Source organism: Salvelinus namaycush, chromosome 42 (assembly GCF_016432855.1).
Source record: "Salvelinus namaycush isolate Seneca chromosome 42, SaNama_1.0, whole genome shotgun sequence".
NCBI lineage: Eukaryota > Metazoa > Chordata > Actinopteri > Salmoniformes > Salmonidae > Salvelinus > Salvelinus namaycush.
The window spans coordinates 725,648-743,230 of NC_052348.1; the positions used below are offsets into that span (position 1 = coordinate 725,648).

The following is a 17,583-nucleotide window of genomic DNA, read 5'->3' on the forward strand; positions in this document are numbered from 1 at the left end:
CCAGTATTGCATGTGCCATGTGAGCATTACAACTTTACTTCAAACCCTCACTGACAGTCATCTTATTTATAGCAGTGCAGTATGTTGGCTCTCTAATATTCAGTTCATATCAACACCACAATTTGAAAAAAAATTCCGCTGGGGTAGAACAGAGTACATCCTGTGTCCTTTATGTGTTTCCAGTGCCCAGGGGCAAATCGTGTGCCGCCTTTCCCAAAGCCACAATGTCGCAATTCTGTACAATGCCAGCTGGAGAGAGGAAGATGCATGCAGCGGCTATTTATCGAGACGTCCACTGTGCCAATGGTATGATCTGGGCCAGGGCTCAACGACAGCCTCAACAGCAAAGAGAATCAAACTTCTTCTGGTGGAGGGCAGTCGTTCATATCCGGGTTGAACATGTCAGGGCCGTTTCTCTAGCGGTTGCCATAAAATGCTAACGGGGATGTTTTACTACCTATGGCAACAAATCCTTCTGTCGTTCTCCTTTTGAAACTGTTATTTTGGGGCGGGTGAGGTGGGGAGTTGTGGAGGGCAGAGTTGGACAACTGCGCGTAGCGATTTAGGGGACTGTGAAGGTTTGCGACAGCTGAAGTACATTCTGTCTGGGTATAGCTCATTGAAGCAGCATCATGTTCAGCCTTCAATAAGTAATAGGAACAATGACATAATACAAATTGAATTCAATAAGAAATAATACATACAAAATTGTAAGACTGCACTTGTCTCAATCGGAGTTGAAAATTCACAAAATTCACCTAGACTTTCTAGAACTCGCAAATAGCAAGTAGCGTTAGCACTGTTGAGTGCCAATTAATGGAAATTCACAAGGCTGTGGTTGCATTGTCCAAAGAGCATGCCTAAATCAACTCAACGCACAATTTTGTTTAATAACCATACAATGTAGAATGAACTATTGCAGTATACTGTATATTGAGGCAACCAATTATTATTATACACGTGCAACCTTTTATCATATTGTGATGCTTACTATACAGCTTGGTATGACGCTACGTTCATTTGATTTAGGCATGCTAACTGCTCAGCAGAAAGCATTTTGAAGTAACGACATGTCATTGATATTATCCCTTCAGATAATATCAGAATAATAATGCTAATGAACTTTTCCTCTGATAAAGGTCTCGCTGTAATCATAAATGATAAAAAATGCTTGCTATGTACATTATGTCTTAGGGAGAGTGTCAGAAAAAATATATATACTGTATATATTTAGGGAGACGATATATTTTGTGCAACTAAGACATAATAATACAGTCTTGGGGGAATCTTGAAGGTCACAGTTGCTTTACTTTTAGAGCAGTAGACTCATGAGATCACCATATATGACATCATTATACAGCTGGAAGATATCCGGTTTACAATGCCCAATAACAAAATCTGACTGCCAAAACTGCACTATTAGCTCATCCTAATATGGGCATATCTCAAAGAATGGCACAAATTGCAAAGAACCAATAGTGGCGGTTTTGGACAGATTTAAATTCTGTTGTTATTTATGTCTGTAAACAGGAAGTTGCCCTACTGTGTTAGATGATGTCACATTGCTGAGTCTACCTTTAATGGAAAGTCAGTCATGGGCATCTACTGGAACTTGTTTTAATTCTTTTTCCAGGGGACACCATGGACCTGGGGATAAAGGTTAGCACTCCCAAAGACATCATGCTGGAGGAGCTGTCACTGCAATCCAACAGAGGCTCTCGTCTTTTCAAAATGCGCCAGCGAAGATCAGAGAAATACACGTTTGAAAGTATCCAAAATGAGGCAAACGTGCAGCTGAGTGTAAGGACTTTTACATGTACATTTGTGTAATTTAGTAATCTAAACGCTCTTATCCCAAAGACCAACAATAAGTGGATGCAAATACGGAGACTTATTCAACATTAAAATACAACCCAACTCACAACTCACATTCACTACCAATATCATACATCTGGGTTATGCCACATCTTTGATAGACGGGTCAGATGGATAGTGTTGCAGGACGCTTGTTCCGCCGCTGTGAGGCTGGAGCAGAAAAATCTCTGACAGGCAGGGTCTTGTTTGTAGAGTTTTAGACTAGAGTTTTACACTCAACTTCAGGACCGGCACTAGGACGAAATCCATGGAGGGCACCTGCAATTAAAGATGTTCACAACTCATATTACTTTATAGCCCTTATAACACAAGGTAGATATTGGTCCCACTACGACATACAAGTGTATTCGAAATGCAGGCGTAGGTTACACCTAAACCGTAGCCTATAAAAAATAATGTCACATATATAATTGTAGATGTAAACACAAGATGAAATTGAAAATAGTTTGATGGGTGAGAATATTAACATTTGTCAAATAGTGAATGAAGACCAAGAAACAGAGTACAGGCTATTTACCACGAGGCAGGGAAATGGAACGCAATGGCGCATATATTTTTTTTTATAACAAAAAGGCAACTTCAGAACCTCATCATACAGTTACACGCAGCCCATTATTTTTTTTAATGTCTATATAGAGTCGAAAAGACAACATCTTATTAAAGGGTGACGGCACTTCCTGATTTTGCCTCGTTTTAGATTTGGTTCATTAAGAAATGTTAACGACCATGACAGAATTAAAACTTGAGTTGGTTTCGGGGTGTGGTTTGATATCGGTGTCTCGTGTGTGTTCGCAGGTGGGAAGAGTAAGCCAAATTATTTAGCCAATTATCTACAGCCGGCTGGCGTGCAACCGTGGCAAAATTAGTTTGACTTTGGATAGCCTATCTGGAGTGATAGTTAGAGACCGGCAATAAATGTAAATGAGAAAATATGTTCATGTTTCACACCTTTCATTTTTCTCATTAAATGCTTTCAATATTTGTATATTAATTTATACAATTTATTATTGGTCTGAGGTTTTTAAGTCATTTAAATTTGGAGCTATTAGAATTGTAATATATATATTGTCCCATGCTGTAACGGTTCTCGTCCTCTTCGTCTGAGGAGTAGCAAGGATCTGTCACGCCCAGACCATAGTTTGCGTTGTATGTTTCTATGTTTTGTTTGGTCAGGGTGTGATATGAGTGGGCATTCTATGTTGTATGTCTAGGTTGTCTGTTTCTATGTGTTTGGCCTGATATGGTTCTCAATCAGAGGCAGGTGTTAGTCGTTGTCTCTGATTGGGAGCCATATTTAGGTAGCCTGTTTGTTATTGTGGGTTGTGGGTGATTGTTCCTGTTCCTGTTCCTGTGTTTGTGTTCATGTTACGGGACTTTTTCGTCTTCGTTCATTTTGCTGGTTTATTGTTTTTGTTCGTTGTTAAAGTATTCTATTAAAATGGATAATCATCACGCTGCATTTTGGTCCTCCTCTCTTTCGCCCGACGAAGAACGTTACAGGATCGGACCAATACGCAGCGTGGTAAGTGTCCATTTTAATTTATTAAAACTGAACACTGAAAAATACAAAATAACAAAGTGAGCAATACCGAAAACCGAAACAGTTCTGAAATGTGAAACAAACACTACAACAGGAAACAATCACCCACAACACACAATGAAAAACAGGCTACCTAAATACGGCTCCCAATCAGAGACAACGACTGACACCTGCCTATGATTGAGAACCATACTAGGCCCAACACATAGAAATCTAACAACAGAACAAAACATAGAAAAACAACATAGAATGCCCACCCCAACTCACGCCCTGACCAAACTAAAATAAATACATAAAAAAGGAACTAAGGTCAGAACGTGACACATGCTTCTACACCTACATTGCTTGCTGATTGGGGTTTTAGGCTGGGTTTCTGTACAGCACTTTGAGATATCAGCTGATGTAAGAAGGGCTATATAAATACATTTGATTTGATTTGATTTAAATTGTGTAATTTACCGATAGTCCCTAATATCCATAGGGATATCCAAAGTCAACCCACATTTACCACAGGCATTACAATCAGATTGCCCTCCGAATTGATTTTTAATTGTGCTGCCAGCTGTGGGCATGTGCGCAGGATTGAAACAAACCCAAACTTAATTTACATTGTAATGCAGTCCTGACCAGTCTCACAAAACTCAGTTTTGGACGAGACTGCCGTTATGAGATTGACTTTATGATCTTAATCCTATTTACACATGCCCGGTTTTGCCAGCCCGTAATGCCGAGTCTGATTATATCAGACACACAGTTATTATTATATCTAGGATATTATGGGTTGAGGGTCCAAGGGTTGAATCGTGGGATCACATTATTGGATCTCTGGACTTTGGGATTTCAAAAGTATTTGTGATTATTTTCATTTACAGTACAGTACATTTACATTACATTTAAGTCATTTAGCAGACGCTCTTATCCAGAGCGACTTACAAATTGGTGCATTCACCTTATGATATCCAGTGGAACAACCACTTTACAATAGTGCATCTAACTCTTTTAAGGGGGAGGGGGGGGTAGAAGGATTACTTTATCCTATCCTAGGTATTCCTTAAAGAGGTGGGGTTTCAGGTGTCTCCGGAAGGTGGTGATTGACTCCGCTGACCTGGCGTCGTGAGGGAGTTTGTTCCACCATTGGGGTGCCAGAGCAGCGAACAGTTTTGACTGGGCTGAGCGGGAGCTGTACTTCCTCAGCGGTAGGGAGGCGAGCAGGCCAGAGGTAGATGAACGCAGTGCCCTTGTTTGGGTGTAGGGCCTGATCAGAGCCTGAAGGTACGGAGGTGCCGTTCCCCTCACAGCTCCGTAGGCAAGCACCATGGTCTTGTAGCGGATGCGAGCTTCAACTGGAAGCCAGTGGAGAGAGCGGAGGAGCGGGGTGACGTGAGAGAACTTGGGAAGGTTGAACACCAGACGGGCTGCGGCGTTCTGGATGAGTTGTAGGGGTTTAATAGCACAGGCAGGGAGCCCAGCCAACAGCGAGTTGCAGTAATCCAGACGGGAGATGACAAGTGCCTGGATTAGGACCTGCGCCGCTTCCTGTGTGAGGCAGGGTCGTACTCTGCGAATGTTGTAGAGCATGAACCTACAGGAACGGGTCACCGCCTTGATGTGAGTTGAGAACGACAGGGTGTTGTCCAGGATCACGCCAAGGTTCTTGGCACTCTGGGAGGAGGACACAATGGAGTTGTCAACCGTGATGGCGAGATCATGGAACGGGCAGTCCTTCCCCGGGAGGAAGAGCAGCTCCGTCTTGCCGAGGTTCAGCTTGAGGTGGTGATCCGTCATCCACACTGATATGTCTGCCAGACATGCAGAGATGCGATTCGCCACCTGGTTAGGTAACCTGGTTAGGTAACCTGGTTAGGCCACCTGGTTAGGTAACTATGTTTCATTGTTTACTTGGATCCAAAAGTGCAAAATCCATATTACCGGATTTTAAATATGTTTCTGAGTGACTCATGGTTGCAATAATGATGTGTGCACCCAGACAAAAGTGTTAGAACACATGGGAGATATGGAGAAACATTTCTCTGCACCTACTCTGGCCAGAGGCTCCTGGAGCACTTTGCTCAATAAATTGTATGTCGCTTGTCAGTGCTTGCAGATAGTGTGTGTGTGTGTGTGTGTGTGTGTGTGTGTGTGTGTGTGTGTGTGTGTGTGTGTGTGTGTGTGTGTGTGTGTGTGTGTGTGTGTGTGTGTGTGTGTGTGTGTGTGTGTGTGTGTGTGTTACTTCAGAAAGTATTCACACCCATTGACTTTTTCCAAATTTTGTTGTGTTATAGCCTGAATTTGAAATTGATTAAATTTGGATGTTTTTGTCACTGGCCTACTGTCATAACTTGCCCTCCTGGATGGAGATCAAAGGTGCCGGCTAATCAAAGGTTTCAAGACCCCCCTCTCCTGGGGGAGTTGGCCAGTTATTTGACGGTCGTAAATGCCTTGCAGGAACTTTCTCTCCCTTGCCATGCAGTATTGAGGGGAAAGAACCCTTTTGTTACAAAGAGATTCTTCCCGCCAAAACTCCAACATCCAAAAGTGGATAATGAAACAATATTTCTAACACAAAGAATGTGGGAAATGGTCGGGAGGGACATGAAGAACAATCATGTCATCACTTATTATTTTGTGATGTCATTAAACATGTCATAATGGAATCATTGTAACTTTAAGTGTTTTCACAATGTAAATGTCAGAGTTAAATCTAAATGTTGTAAAACGTATATGATTAAATATGAAACTATTTGTGAGAAGATGAAATGTGATTTTAGCCTTCTAAATGAGATAATTGTTTTTCATATGAAGTTTTACCCAGTCGGTAACCACGCCCACGTGAGCACAGACATTATGCTAAAAGGATGGAATGCCCCTTTTGCCAGAGTGCTTATAAAGGACTCCTAAAGAATTAACATATTAGACCAGTACATTGCCGGGTTGCTACTGACGTGTAAAATTATTTAAAACTACAAGACCAAAACATGCCGGGTTGCATGTCGGTGTATGAAGTGGTTCTAGCTGTACCCTGAATAATCAACCATTGACACCAGACAGCATGGAGGGGTGGCTACACGTTGAAATGGTTGCAGTTTAAATATAGTCCAACGTGACCACAGCGTGAGCGGAATGATACGAAATGGTAAGACCCTCTGAAACTCAACAGGGAAGAAGAAGACTAAGACATGCACCGCCTGCAGCTCTGCATGTAATGCAGTCTAGGAAACTCGACCGAAGACGAGAAAAGAAGAACATTTCCCTCTCAACACCGTGCGGTACGTCTGATGTATCCATTCTAAAGATCAAAGAATGCCTACCACTACTACAACTGAGGACATTGTGACCTCTGATGGACAACCAGAGACTTACACAACCAGAGACTTCTGTCGAACTGACTCCCCATAGATGGACCGGGCGATTTAAACAGAGAGAGATGACAAAGAAATACAAGCGTAAATATATATACATTGCAATTATTTTTGAATGAGCAATCGTTCATGTGCAAAGTATTCACATTCCCATGAGCATAGTTATCCAACTGTATGTACAATGTCTTTCCCGCTCTATATCTGTCCCCACCCCCTCGCCATTGTGTAACAAGCCGTCATATGAGGTTAGTCCACTAGGGACTTTTCATTGCATTATGTTAGTAATCAACATATACTCTATCCTGGGTTTGTGTTTATGTAATTCTGTGTGATTATTTAGTTAGTTAGTAAATATTAGTAAAAATGCGTGTATTGCTGAATCATCATTTTAGACTAGGGTTCGTGCAGATTTGAAGTCAACGTTGTTCAGAACGAGACTGATATGGGGTAATAATAATAACTAATGGATGACTGGTAGGATAACGATATATTCTGATATATTCTTGAGTTAATTCGGGAAACTGTAACTCATTAAACAAACTTTTTCCGTGGTGCCCCAAGATTGCTAATGAGTTAATTATTACATGATACATTTAATCACGTAATAATTAAACATAGTTAATTGATTTGATAAAATAGCCATCATCACACTAATGATAGTCACGTCACGACACTACACACAATATCCCATAATGTCAGAGTGGAATTATGTTTTTAGAAATTTTTACAAATTAATAAAAAATGAAAAGGTGAAATGTCTTGAGTCAATAATTATTCATTCCCTTCATTATGGCAAGCCTAAATAAGTTTAGGAGTAATGTTTTGCTTAACAAGTCACTTAACCTCTAATTCCTCCCAATCCCGGATCCGGGAGCACCCCCATCAGTAAAAAAGCTGACTAGCATAGCCTAGCATAGCGTCACAAGTAAATACTAGCATCTAAATATCATTAAATCACAAGTGTAAGACACCAGATGAAAGATACACATCTTGTGAATCCAGCCATCATTTCTGATTCTTAAAATGTTTTACAGGGAAGACACAATATGTAAATCTATTAGCTAACCACGTTAGCAAAAGACACCACTTTTTTTACTCCACCATTTTTTTCCTGCATAGGTAGCTATCACAAATTCGACCAAATAAAGATATAAATAGCCACTAACCAAGAAACAACTTCATCAGATGACAGTCTGATAACATATTTATTGTATAGCATATGTTTTGTTAGAAAAATGTGCATATTTCAGGTATAAATCATAGTTTACCATTGCAGCCACCATCACAACTCTCACCAAAGCGACTAGAATAACTACAGAGAGCAACGTGAATTACCTAAATACTCATCATAAAACATTTCTGAAAAATACACAGCGTACAGCAAATGAAAGACCAAGATCTTGTGAATCCAGCCAATATTTCAGATTTTTTAAGTGTTTTACAGCGAAAACACAATATAGCATTATATTAGCTTACCACAATAGCCAGAAACACAAGCCATTTACCAGCAGCAAAGGTTAGCGATCGTAACAAACAAGCAAAAGATATATAATTTTTGACTAACCTTCAAACTTCTTCAGATGACAGTCCTGTAACATCATATTACACAATGCATATAGGGTTTGTTCGAAAATGTGCATATGTAGCGGCACAAATCGTGGTTATACAATGTGATTAGTAGGCAAACTTCAAGCAATCTGTCCGGCGCCATCTTGGAGAGGCACCTAATCTAATCGAAAACTATTCATAAACTTGACAAAAAAATACAGGTTGGACAGCAAATGAAAGATACATTAGTTCTTAATGCAACCGCTGTGTTAGATTTTTAAAATTAACGTTACTACTACATACAGCGTGCGCTAAAGCGAGACCGCACCGAAATTCATGGCGGAATTATTGTTTAACATTTTTCAACATAAATACGAATTAACAGCATAAAGACTTCTTACTATTTGACGAGCTTCCATCAGAATCTTGGGCAAGGTGTCCTTTCTCCAGAACAATCGTCTTTTGGTTGAAAGATGTCCTCTTCTCCTGTAGAATTAGCAGCTAACGCTAGCTATGTGCCGGAGAGGTGTCCAACTCGTGATAGCGCGTGACAAAGAAATTCCAGAAAATCGCAATAAACTGATATAAACTGCTATAAGTCGGTTTAAATTAACTACCTTATGATGTCTTTAACACCTATAACGAATAAAAACATGACCGGATATATCTAAGGCCTATAACCGGAGCGTTCTAGAGCCACAGCCAGATGTCCTTCCTGCGTCAGAGCGAAGTGAACAAAGGCCGGACACTTTTTTCCCAGGCCATTTATAACCTCTCAGTTCTGCCTAGCAACCCCATTTCAACTCTCACTATTCGCTGACACCCAGGGGAAGACGTATGCAGTGCATCTCAACCAATAGAAGACAGGCAAATTAATAAACTGACCTGGAAACAGCTTGCAGATTTCAGCATTCTCACACCCTCATAGGAAAAGTGCTCCAACTCCTGTTCTGTTTCACTCACAGATATAATTCAAACGGTTTTAGAAACTAGAGAGTGTTTTCTATCCAATAGTAATAATAATATGCATATTGTACGAGCAAGAATTGAGTACGAGGCAGTTTAATTTGGGAACGAAATTATTACAAAGTGCAAATAGCACCCCCTATTGAGAAGAAGATAACAAGTTGCCTGGACTCACTCTGTGTAATACTAGTGACTTTTGAATGACTACCTCATCTCTGTACCCTACACATACAATTATCTGTAAGGTCTCTCAGTCGAGCAGTGAATTTCAAACACAGATTCAACCACAAAGACCAGGGAAGTTTTCCAATGCTTCGCACCATTGGCAGATGGGTAAAAAAATCTAAAAAGCAGAAAATGACTATCCTTTGAGAATGGTAGTTTCCTTCCTCTCCGCGACTATTAATTACACTTTGGATGGTGTATCAATACACCCAGTCACTACAAAGATACAGGTGTCCTTCCTACCTCAGTCGCGGAGAGGAAGGAAACTTCTCAGGGATTTCACCATGAGCCAATGGTGACTTTAAAACAGTTACAGAGTTGAATGGCTGTGATAGGAGAATGGATGGATAAACAACATTATATTTACTCCACAATGCTAACCTAAATGACAGAATGAAAAGAAGAAAGCCTACACAGAATAAAAATATTCCAAAACATGCATTCTGCTTGCAATTGTCACGCCCTGGCCGTAGTTATCTTTGTTTTCTGTATTATTTTAGTTAGGTCAGGGTGTGGCATGGGGGATGTTTGTGTGTATTTGTCTCGTCTTGGGTGGTTGTATTGTATAGGGGGTTTTGTAGAGTGTATGGGGTTGTGTTCAGTATAGATGTTTAGGAAAGTCTATGGTTGCCTGGTTTGGTTCTCAATCAGAGACAGCTGTTTATTGTTGTCTCTGATTGGGAGCCATATTTAAGGCAGCCATAGGCATTAGGCTATTGTGGGTAATTGTCTATGTGATGTTGCATGTTTGCACTCAGTATTATAGCGGTCACGTTCGTTTTGTTATTTTGTATTGTTTGTTAAGTGTTCTTCGTTATTAAAAAGAAGAATGTATTTCTCTCACGCTGCGCCTTGGTCTCCTCACTACGACGATCGTGACAGAATTACCCACCATACCAGGACCAAGCAGCGTGGTAAACGGCAGGAGAAGCAGCAGGAGAGGCAGCAGCAGCTTGCTGCAGCAGCAGCAGCAGCAGGAGAAGCTGCACTATTTGGAGGAATGGACATGGGAGGACGAATTAGACGGCAAAGGACCCTGGGCAGAGCCAGGGGAATATCGCCGCCCCAAAGAAGAGCTGGAGGCAGCGAAGGCGGAGAGGCGCTATTATGAGGCGCTAGCACGGCAGAGCGGCTGGAGGCCCGAGAGGCAGCCCCAAAAATTTCTTGGGAAGGGGCACACGGGGAGTGTGGCAGAGTCAGGAGTCAGACCTGAGCCAACTCCTCCTGCTTACCGTAAGGAGCCGGTCAGGGCGGAATTGGAGGTGAGCGACGCAGAAACAGTGAAGGAGTTAATGGGGAATTGGAGGAAAGAGTTATGAGGGAGGTGCTGGTTTGGTGCATGAGGCACGACATCCGCCCGACTGAACGTGTCGTGGAAATGATGTCACCGGGGACAGCTCTCCATACTCGTCCTGAGGTGCGTGCTAGCCGTCTGGTTAAGACTGTGCCAGCCTCACGCACCAGGCCTCCTGTGCGCCTTCCTAGCCCTGCACTTCCTCTGCCAGCTCGGCGCTACAGCTCTCCCAGCCGTGCTTCCAGTGGAGAGAGGGGGCGTTGTACCGGGCAGGCACCGTGTTATGCGGTGGAGCGCACGGTGTTCCCGGTGCGTGTGCTTAGCCCGGTGCGCAACATCCCAGCTCCCCACATCTGCCGGGCTAGGGTGAAGATCCAGCCAGGGCGGATGGTGCCAGCCCTGCTCTCAAGATCTCCAGTGCGCTTTCACGGTCCGGTCTACCCAGTGCCACCTCCACGCACCAGCCCTCCGGTGGCAGCCCCCCGCACCAGGCTGTCTCTCCGTCTCATCGCTACAGAGTCTCCCACCTGTCCAGCGCTGCCAGAGCCTTCCTCCTCTCCAGCGCTGCCGGAGTCTCCCGCCTGTCCGGCGCTGCCAGAGCTTCAGCCCCTCAGTCCAGAGGCGCCAGAGCCAATCTGCCCAGAGCTGCCCGTCTGCCCAGAGCCGTCAGAGCTGCCCGTCTGTCTCGAGCCGTCAGAGCTGCCCGTCTGTCCCGAGCCGTCAGAGTTGCCCGTCTGTCCCGAGCCGTCAGAGCTGCCCGTCTGTCCCGAGCCGTCAGAGCCGCCCGTCTGTCCCGAGCCGTCAGAGCCGCCCGTCTGTCCCGAGCCGTCAGAGCCGCCCGTCTGTCCCGAGCCGTCAGAGCCGCCCGTCTGTCCCGAGCCGTCAGAGCCGCCCGCCAGACAGGAGCAGCCAGAGCCGCCCGCCAGACAGGAGCAGCCAGAGCCGCCCGCCAGACAGGAGCAGCCAGAGCCGCCTTCCAGACAGGAGCAGCCAGAGCCGTCCGCCAGACAGGAGCAGCCAGAGCCGTCCGCCAGACAGGAGCAGCCAGAGCCGCCCGCCAGACAGGAGCAGCCAGAGCCGCCCGCCAGCCAGGAGCAGCCAGAGCCGCCCGCCAGCCAGGAGCAGCCAGAGCCGCCCGCCAGCCAGGAGCAGCCAGAGCCGCCCGCCAGCCAGGAGCAGCCAGAGCCGCCCGCCTGCCAGGAGCAGCCAGAGCCGCCCGCCAGCCAGGAGCAGCCAGAGCCGCCCGCCAGCCATGACCAGCCAGAGCCGCCAGCCAGCCAGGATCTGCCAGAGCCGCCAGTCAGCCAGGATCTGCCAGAGCCACCAAAGCGGGTATTAACTATGGTGGAGTGGGGGCCACGTTCCGCACCTTTGGGGGGGGGGGGTACTGTCACGCCCTGGCCGTAGTTATCTTTGTTTTCTGTATTATTTTAGTTAGGTCAGGGTGTGACATGGGGGATGTTTGTGTGTATTTGTCTCGTCTTGGGTGGTTGTATTGTATAGGGGGTTTTGTAGAGTGTATGGGGTTGTGTTCAGTATAGATGTTTAGGAAAGTCTATGGTTGCCTGGTTTGGTTCTCAATCAGAGACAGCTGTTTATTGTTGTCTCTGATTGGGAGCCATATTTTACGGCAGCCATAGGCATTAGGCTATTGTGGGTAATTGTCTATGTGATGTTGCATGTTTGCACTCAGTATTATAGCGGTCACGTTCGTTTTGTTATTTTGTATTGTTTGTTAAGTGTTCTTCGTTATTAAAAAGAAGAATGTATTTCTCTCACGCTGCGCCTTGGTCTCCTCACTACGACGATCGTGACAGCAATAAGGCGCTTAAAGTTCATTTCTTAGCCAATTTTTGTTGCAGTTTAACTTATGTCCTGAATACAAAGTATTATGTTTTGGGGAAAATCTAACACAAAACCTCACTGAGTACCACTCTTCATATTTTCAAGCATGGTGGTGTCTGCATCATGTTATGTGCAGGCTTGTCATCGACATGGACTAGGGAGTTTTTTAAGATAAAAAGAAACGGAATAGAGCTAAGCACAGGAAAAATCCTAGAGGAAAACCTGGTTCAGTCTGCTTTCCAGCAGACAATGGGAGACAAATTCCTTTCAGCAGGACAATAACCTAAAACATAAGGCAAAATATACACTGGAGTTGCTTACCAAGACGACATTCAATATTCCTGATTGGCCTAGTTACAGTTTTGACTTTAATTAGCTTGAAGATCTATGGCAAGACTTAAAAATGGCTGTCTAGCAATGATCAACAACTATATTGTACAATCCAGGTGTGCAAAGCTCTTAGAGATTTACCCAGAAAGACTCACAGCTGTAATCGCTGCCAAAGGTATATGTATTGACAGAAGTGTGAATACTTATGTAAGTGAGATATTTCTGAATTTCATTTACAATAAATGTGCCAAAAACTTCTCCAACCATATTTTAACTTTGTCATTATAGGATAGTGTGTGTAGTAGATGTGTGAGGAAAAAAATCGATTTAATCAACTTTGAATTCAGGCTGTAACACAACAAAATGTGGAATAAGTCAAGGGTAGGAATACTTTCTGAATTATATGCATTATATGTTCATGTGTACATTGGTTAGATGCCACTCTACTGTAGCACTGCTAAATGACAAAAATGATTTGTTACATGTAAATATTTAGTAACTACTTCTATTGTGATTGTGTATCAACTATGGGGGGGATCTGGTTGCAAATGACTGTTTTTACTTTTGGCAACTGTTCAAATTGAGCAACATTGCACATAAAGTGCCATGTTCTCAACATTGCACATAAATTCTCAACATTGCAAACAAACATGAATTAGTTGCTATTTCAAGTCTTTTGATGGGCATTTTGGTGGTAGCTGATCCTGCTTTGATGTTATGCCCAAGCTTTAGCTCGGTGTGCTAAGTTAACATGGTCGTAAAACCTCTGATCGATCTACCCATTTACCTAGTGAGTCTCATTTACTCAAAGTGAACAATTCGTTGCAGCTAATCCCCAAATGAAGAAATGAGATAGGTTCAGAACTGAGCAAAAGGGTAAACCTTAGCTAATAACAAAATGCTTTCCATTTTCTTCCAGAGGGATCTTCTAGCTGAGAATGTAGACAGTGCCGAAAACAAAGAGGGATCAAAAACACTTCCTTACACACCCGCCCCAGGAAACCCTTCAAATCCAGAATGCATTGCACCAGGTATGTAGCTACCACATCAATATTCAACATCTATGAATGCTTATAAGGCGGAATAATATAGTTTAAGGGAATAATAAGGGCTTATTAAAATATCTTTATTTCATTATTACGTAGTGTTCAGCATGAGTAACGCTTCACTTGAAGGGATCCTACATAAGGACTTCATAACACAGTCATAACTCCATACATACCGCATTCATAAGTAAATGTCGTTTTTCAACAACTAGAAATTGATATGTATGCTATGTCTTGCAATTGTTGACATGAACATTTATGAACTGCTTATGTACTGCTTATGAATGGGTTGTGAATGCATTTTTAAGGCCCTATTTAGATGTTCATGTTACCTCTAAGGACCAGTCTAGTTCCCCATAGTGACTCAGCAGACCTCTGGCCTTTAAGCAGGATGTCACGTTCTGACCTTAGTTCCTTTGTTATGTCTTTATTTTAGTTTGGTGAGGGCGTGAGTTGGGGTGGGCATTCTATGTTGTTTTTTCTATGTTTTGTTCTATTGTCCTTTTCTATGTGTTTGGCCTAGTATGGTTCTCAATCAGAGGCAGGTGTCAGTCGTTGTCTCTGATTGGGAGCCATATTTAGGTAGCCTGTTTGTCATTCTGTGTGGTGGGTGATTATATTATTTTCTGTTCTGTGTTTATGTCACCTGACAGAACTGTTGCGTTTCGTTCTCCTTTGTTATTTTGTTTAGTGTTCTCTGTTTAATAAATATAATGATGAACACTTACCACGCTGCGCTTTGGTCCTCACCTCATTCCAACGACGAGTTTACACAGGATACATGAGAAGCATTTCCTTTCCCTGCATTAAATTGTCAGCAGGAGATACAAACAGAACACTCTTATAGAATCTGATATGACCAAGCATGGTGTCAACCCATGTCAACTGGACCAACCCGCTTTTCACACAAAGGATGAACGCACACTTACGGTGTGCACTATTTTAGGACATGAGCTAATGATGGACAAAATTGTCTCAATCTGCCAGTGTTGCGTCTACATCACTTTTTTTCACTGCTCTAGTTTATACTGTTATTAAATTATAGTGGCTATTGATAAAACAGCACCGCCACAGTCATTTTGACACCTATTTTGTTTTCCAAGCAATAAAAACAGGTAATTCTAAACAAAAATGTACAATTTTTTTTTTGTTATGTCTTGATGAAATTAGCATGGAGGAACAGGTGGTAACAACGGAGTGACTAAAGTGTTGTGTTTGTTACCTTGCTCTGTCTACATCAGGGATCACCAACTAGATTCAGCCGTGAGCCGATTTTTTTCTGGAGCGGATGGTCGGGGGGCCGGAACATAATTACAAATAATTTGTGGACTGCAAATTGACTGCACGAAGCCCAAACAGATATAATGTTTGACTAAAATAGAATCATTCAAACTTTGCTTACATTTGTAAATGATCCCGTGTCTCTCTGTAATGCTTGGGAATACTTGAGAACAGATTTCTTAAATTACAATCACTTGGAGCTGATTTCCTGGTGTTTGTACAGTCTTTTATGTCCAGCAATGAAAATTCAACACAAAAAAACTTGGCGAGCCGCCAGTTGGGGAACCCTGGTCTGGACAAAATACAGTCTCAATGCCCTAGTACTTTTTCACATTTCTTGTGCAAGGACGACAAGCAAGAAATTGCCAGTAATCATTTATCGCACTTAAGTCCAACCGCACAGATATACTAATGTGTTGATAGGATAAGTGAGTGTCTATACGCTGCACTGTTGGTCTTATGATCCTATCTTCTTGGCATGTGTCTCAGGATATGGAGGCCCCTTGAAGGATGTCCCTGCAGAGACATTCAACTCTACAGCTATACCCAAGTCCTACCACTCCCCTTGGGAGCAGGCTATCATTAACGACCCCAACCTGGCCGAGACCCTCAATATCAGGATGCCTGTCACTGAGCCGAGACCAGAGGCTCCTGACTACAAGAGCTTTAACAGGTGAGGTGTTCCGAGGAGAGTTTTCAGACAACTGCTATTCAACAACTCAAAGATTAAGCCAAAGATTTCCGAGCTACTTGAACATACTGCATCAGCCGTGCACTTCTCTCAATGGCAGACTTTGAGTTAAGTATGCAAATTTCAAGGTTGGGATAGTACTCTCAGTAGATAGGATACTCAGTACTTATAATGACATTGATATTGCAAACATTTCCATTCTTATAACACAGTTCAGATTCACTGTTACATGGATGCACTACTGTAACGCTCCATAAAAAGCCAGCTTTCTATATTCTATGCAACCGTCACATTTTTAGAGATCTTCATTTTGATTTTGCATTCACACTTGTATCTCCACATCTGATTTCCAGGGTGGCCACACCGTTTGGTGGTTTCGACAAAGCCCCCCAGAGCAGTGGGATCACGTTCAAGCTCCCTGAGATCGACCTGAACCTCCCCAACTACTCTGAGCTCCAGGACCCAGGGGTGAAACGGCCCACCTTCAACAGGGTCGCCCAGGGATGGATAACCGACGGCATCCCACTGATCCTGCCCACCGTGCCTCTGGAACCTATGCCCATCCCTGAGTCCGATGACCTCTAGATGACCTATAGATGACCCATAAATACCTGGAAAGACAAGAGCGCACCGGTCCGACAAGATCCACTGCTGGCACCTCTAACCTTACTGCCTGATCTGCGATATAGGGGTCGGAGCTGAAGCCTAAATCATGATTATTGAATATGTGCGACCGACGATGAACTGATGGTTTCAAATAGGGGTTCCCTGCTGTCCTGTTTCAATTCTGTGCCATTTGCCAGAGTAATGATACTGATGGTTCGTTTTGCATTGTGTATTCAGAGAATAACATGTCAATAAATAGCACACATGGCAGAAATGTTATTGAAATGTCTAAGAGAAAAAATATGAGTAATACCTTGAAACTTCAATACATATTTTGGCTTATATTGGATATCAGATACAAAAGTATCTTTGTCTTTAATTATGTAGACATGTTGCCTATTAATCTTTTAGAATGGGCCTATCGATGTGCAAATAAAAATGTATATCTCTTTTCATGACATTGTATAATTAATTGGCTTATGTAAATCAATGTGTGGTTTGGATATGTGGAACAAATTAACTTGTTATGTACAGTACTTTGACTTGAAACACACAATTCTGCAAATTAAAAGAAAAGTAAGTGGGCTACAGTGTACATGCTATTTGTTAATGAGTAACAATACATCATTCATTATGAAAGTATTGCTTAAGTAACGTCATATGTCCTGTACTTATCGGAAGAAAAAAACATTACTGAGTTACAGTATGCTAACATTAAAGAACCAACACATACCAAATTGAATCGGAAAATAGTTTCACTGACTTCGTACCAATTCCCTGAATTCAAATATTTTTTTAAAAGATGCAACAATGCTTAGTTCAGGGTACTACCCAGGAACTGTATGACCAACCTCAGACCAACAACCATACACCAACAACAGTTGATGATGTCTGATCCATTTATACACACATACACTATCAGGTATGAAGGTAAGACTTAGATGCAGACAATGTTGAATTAACAATGGTTTAATAAC

The 17,583-nt window shown here is 42.7% G+C and overlaps 1 protein-coding gene across 1 annotated transcript; it reads left to right on the forward strand.

The window, feature by feature from the left end:
* Positions 1-224: 224 nt before the first annotated feature.
* Positions 225-16,585, forward strand: LOC120034658 (myozenin-2-like). The gene is made up of 6 exons (XM_038981251.1): positions 225-306; positions 1,634-1,788; positions 9,083-9,100; positions 13,920-14,013; positions 15,799-15,982; positions 16,354-16,585. The coding sequence occupies exons 1-6, from the start codon at positions 225-227 to the stop codon at positions 16,583-16,585; spliced, it is 765 nt and encodes a 254-aa protein (XP_038837179.1).
* The last annotated feature ends 998 nt before the right edge of the window (positions 16,586-17,583 follow it).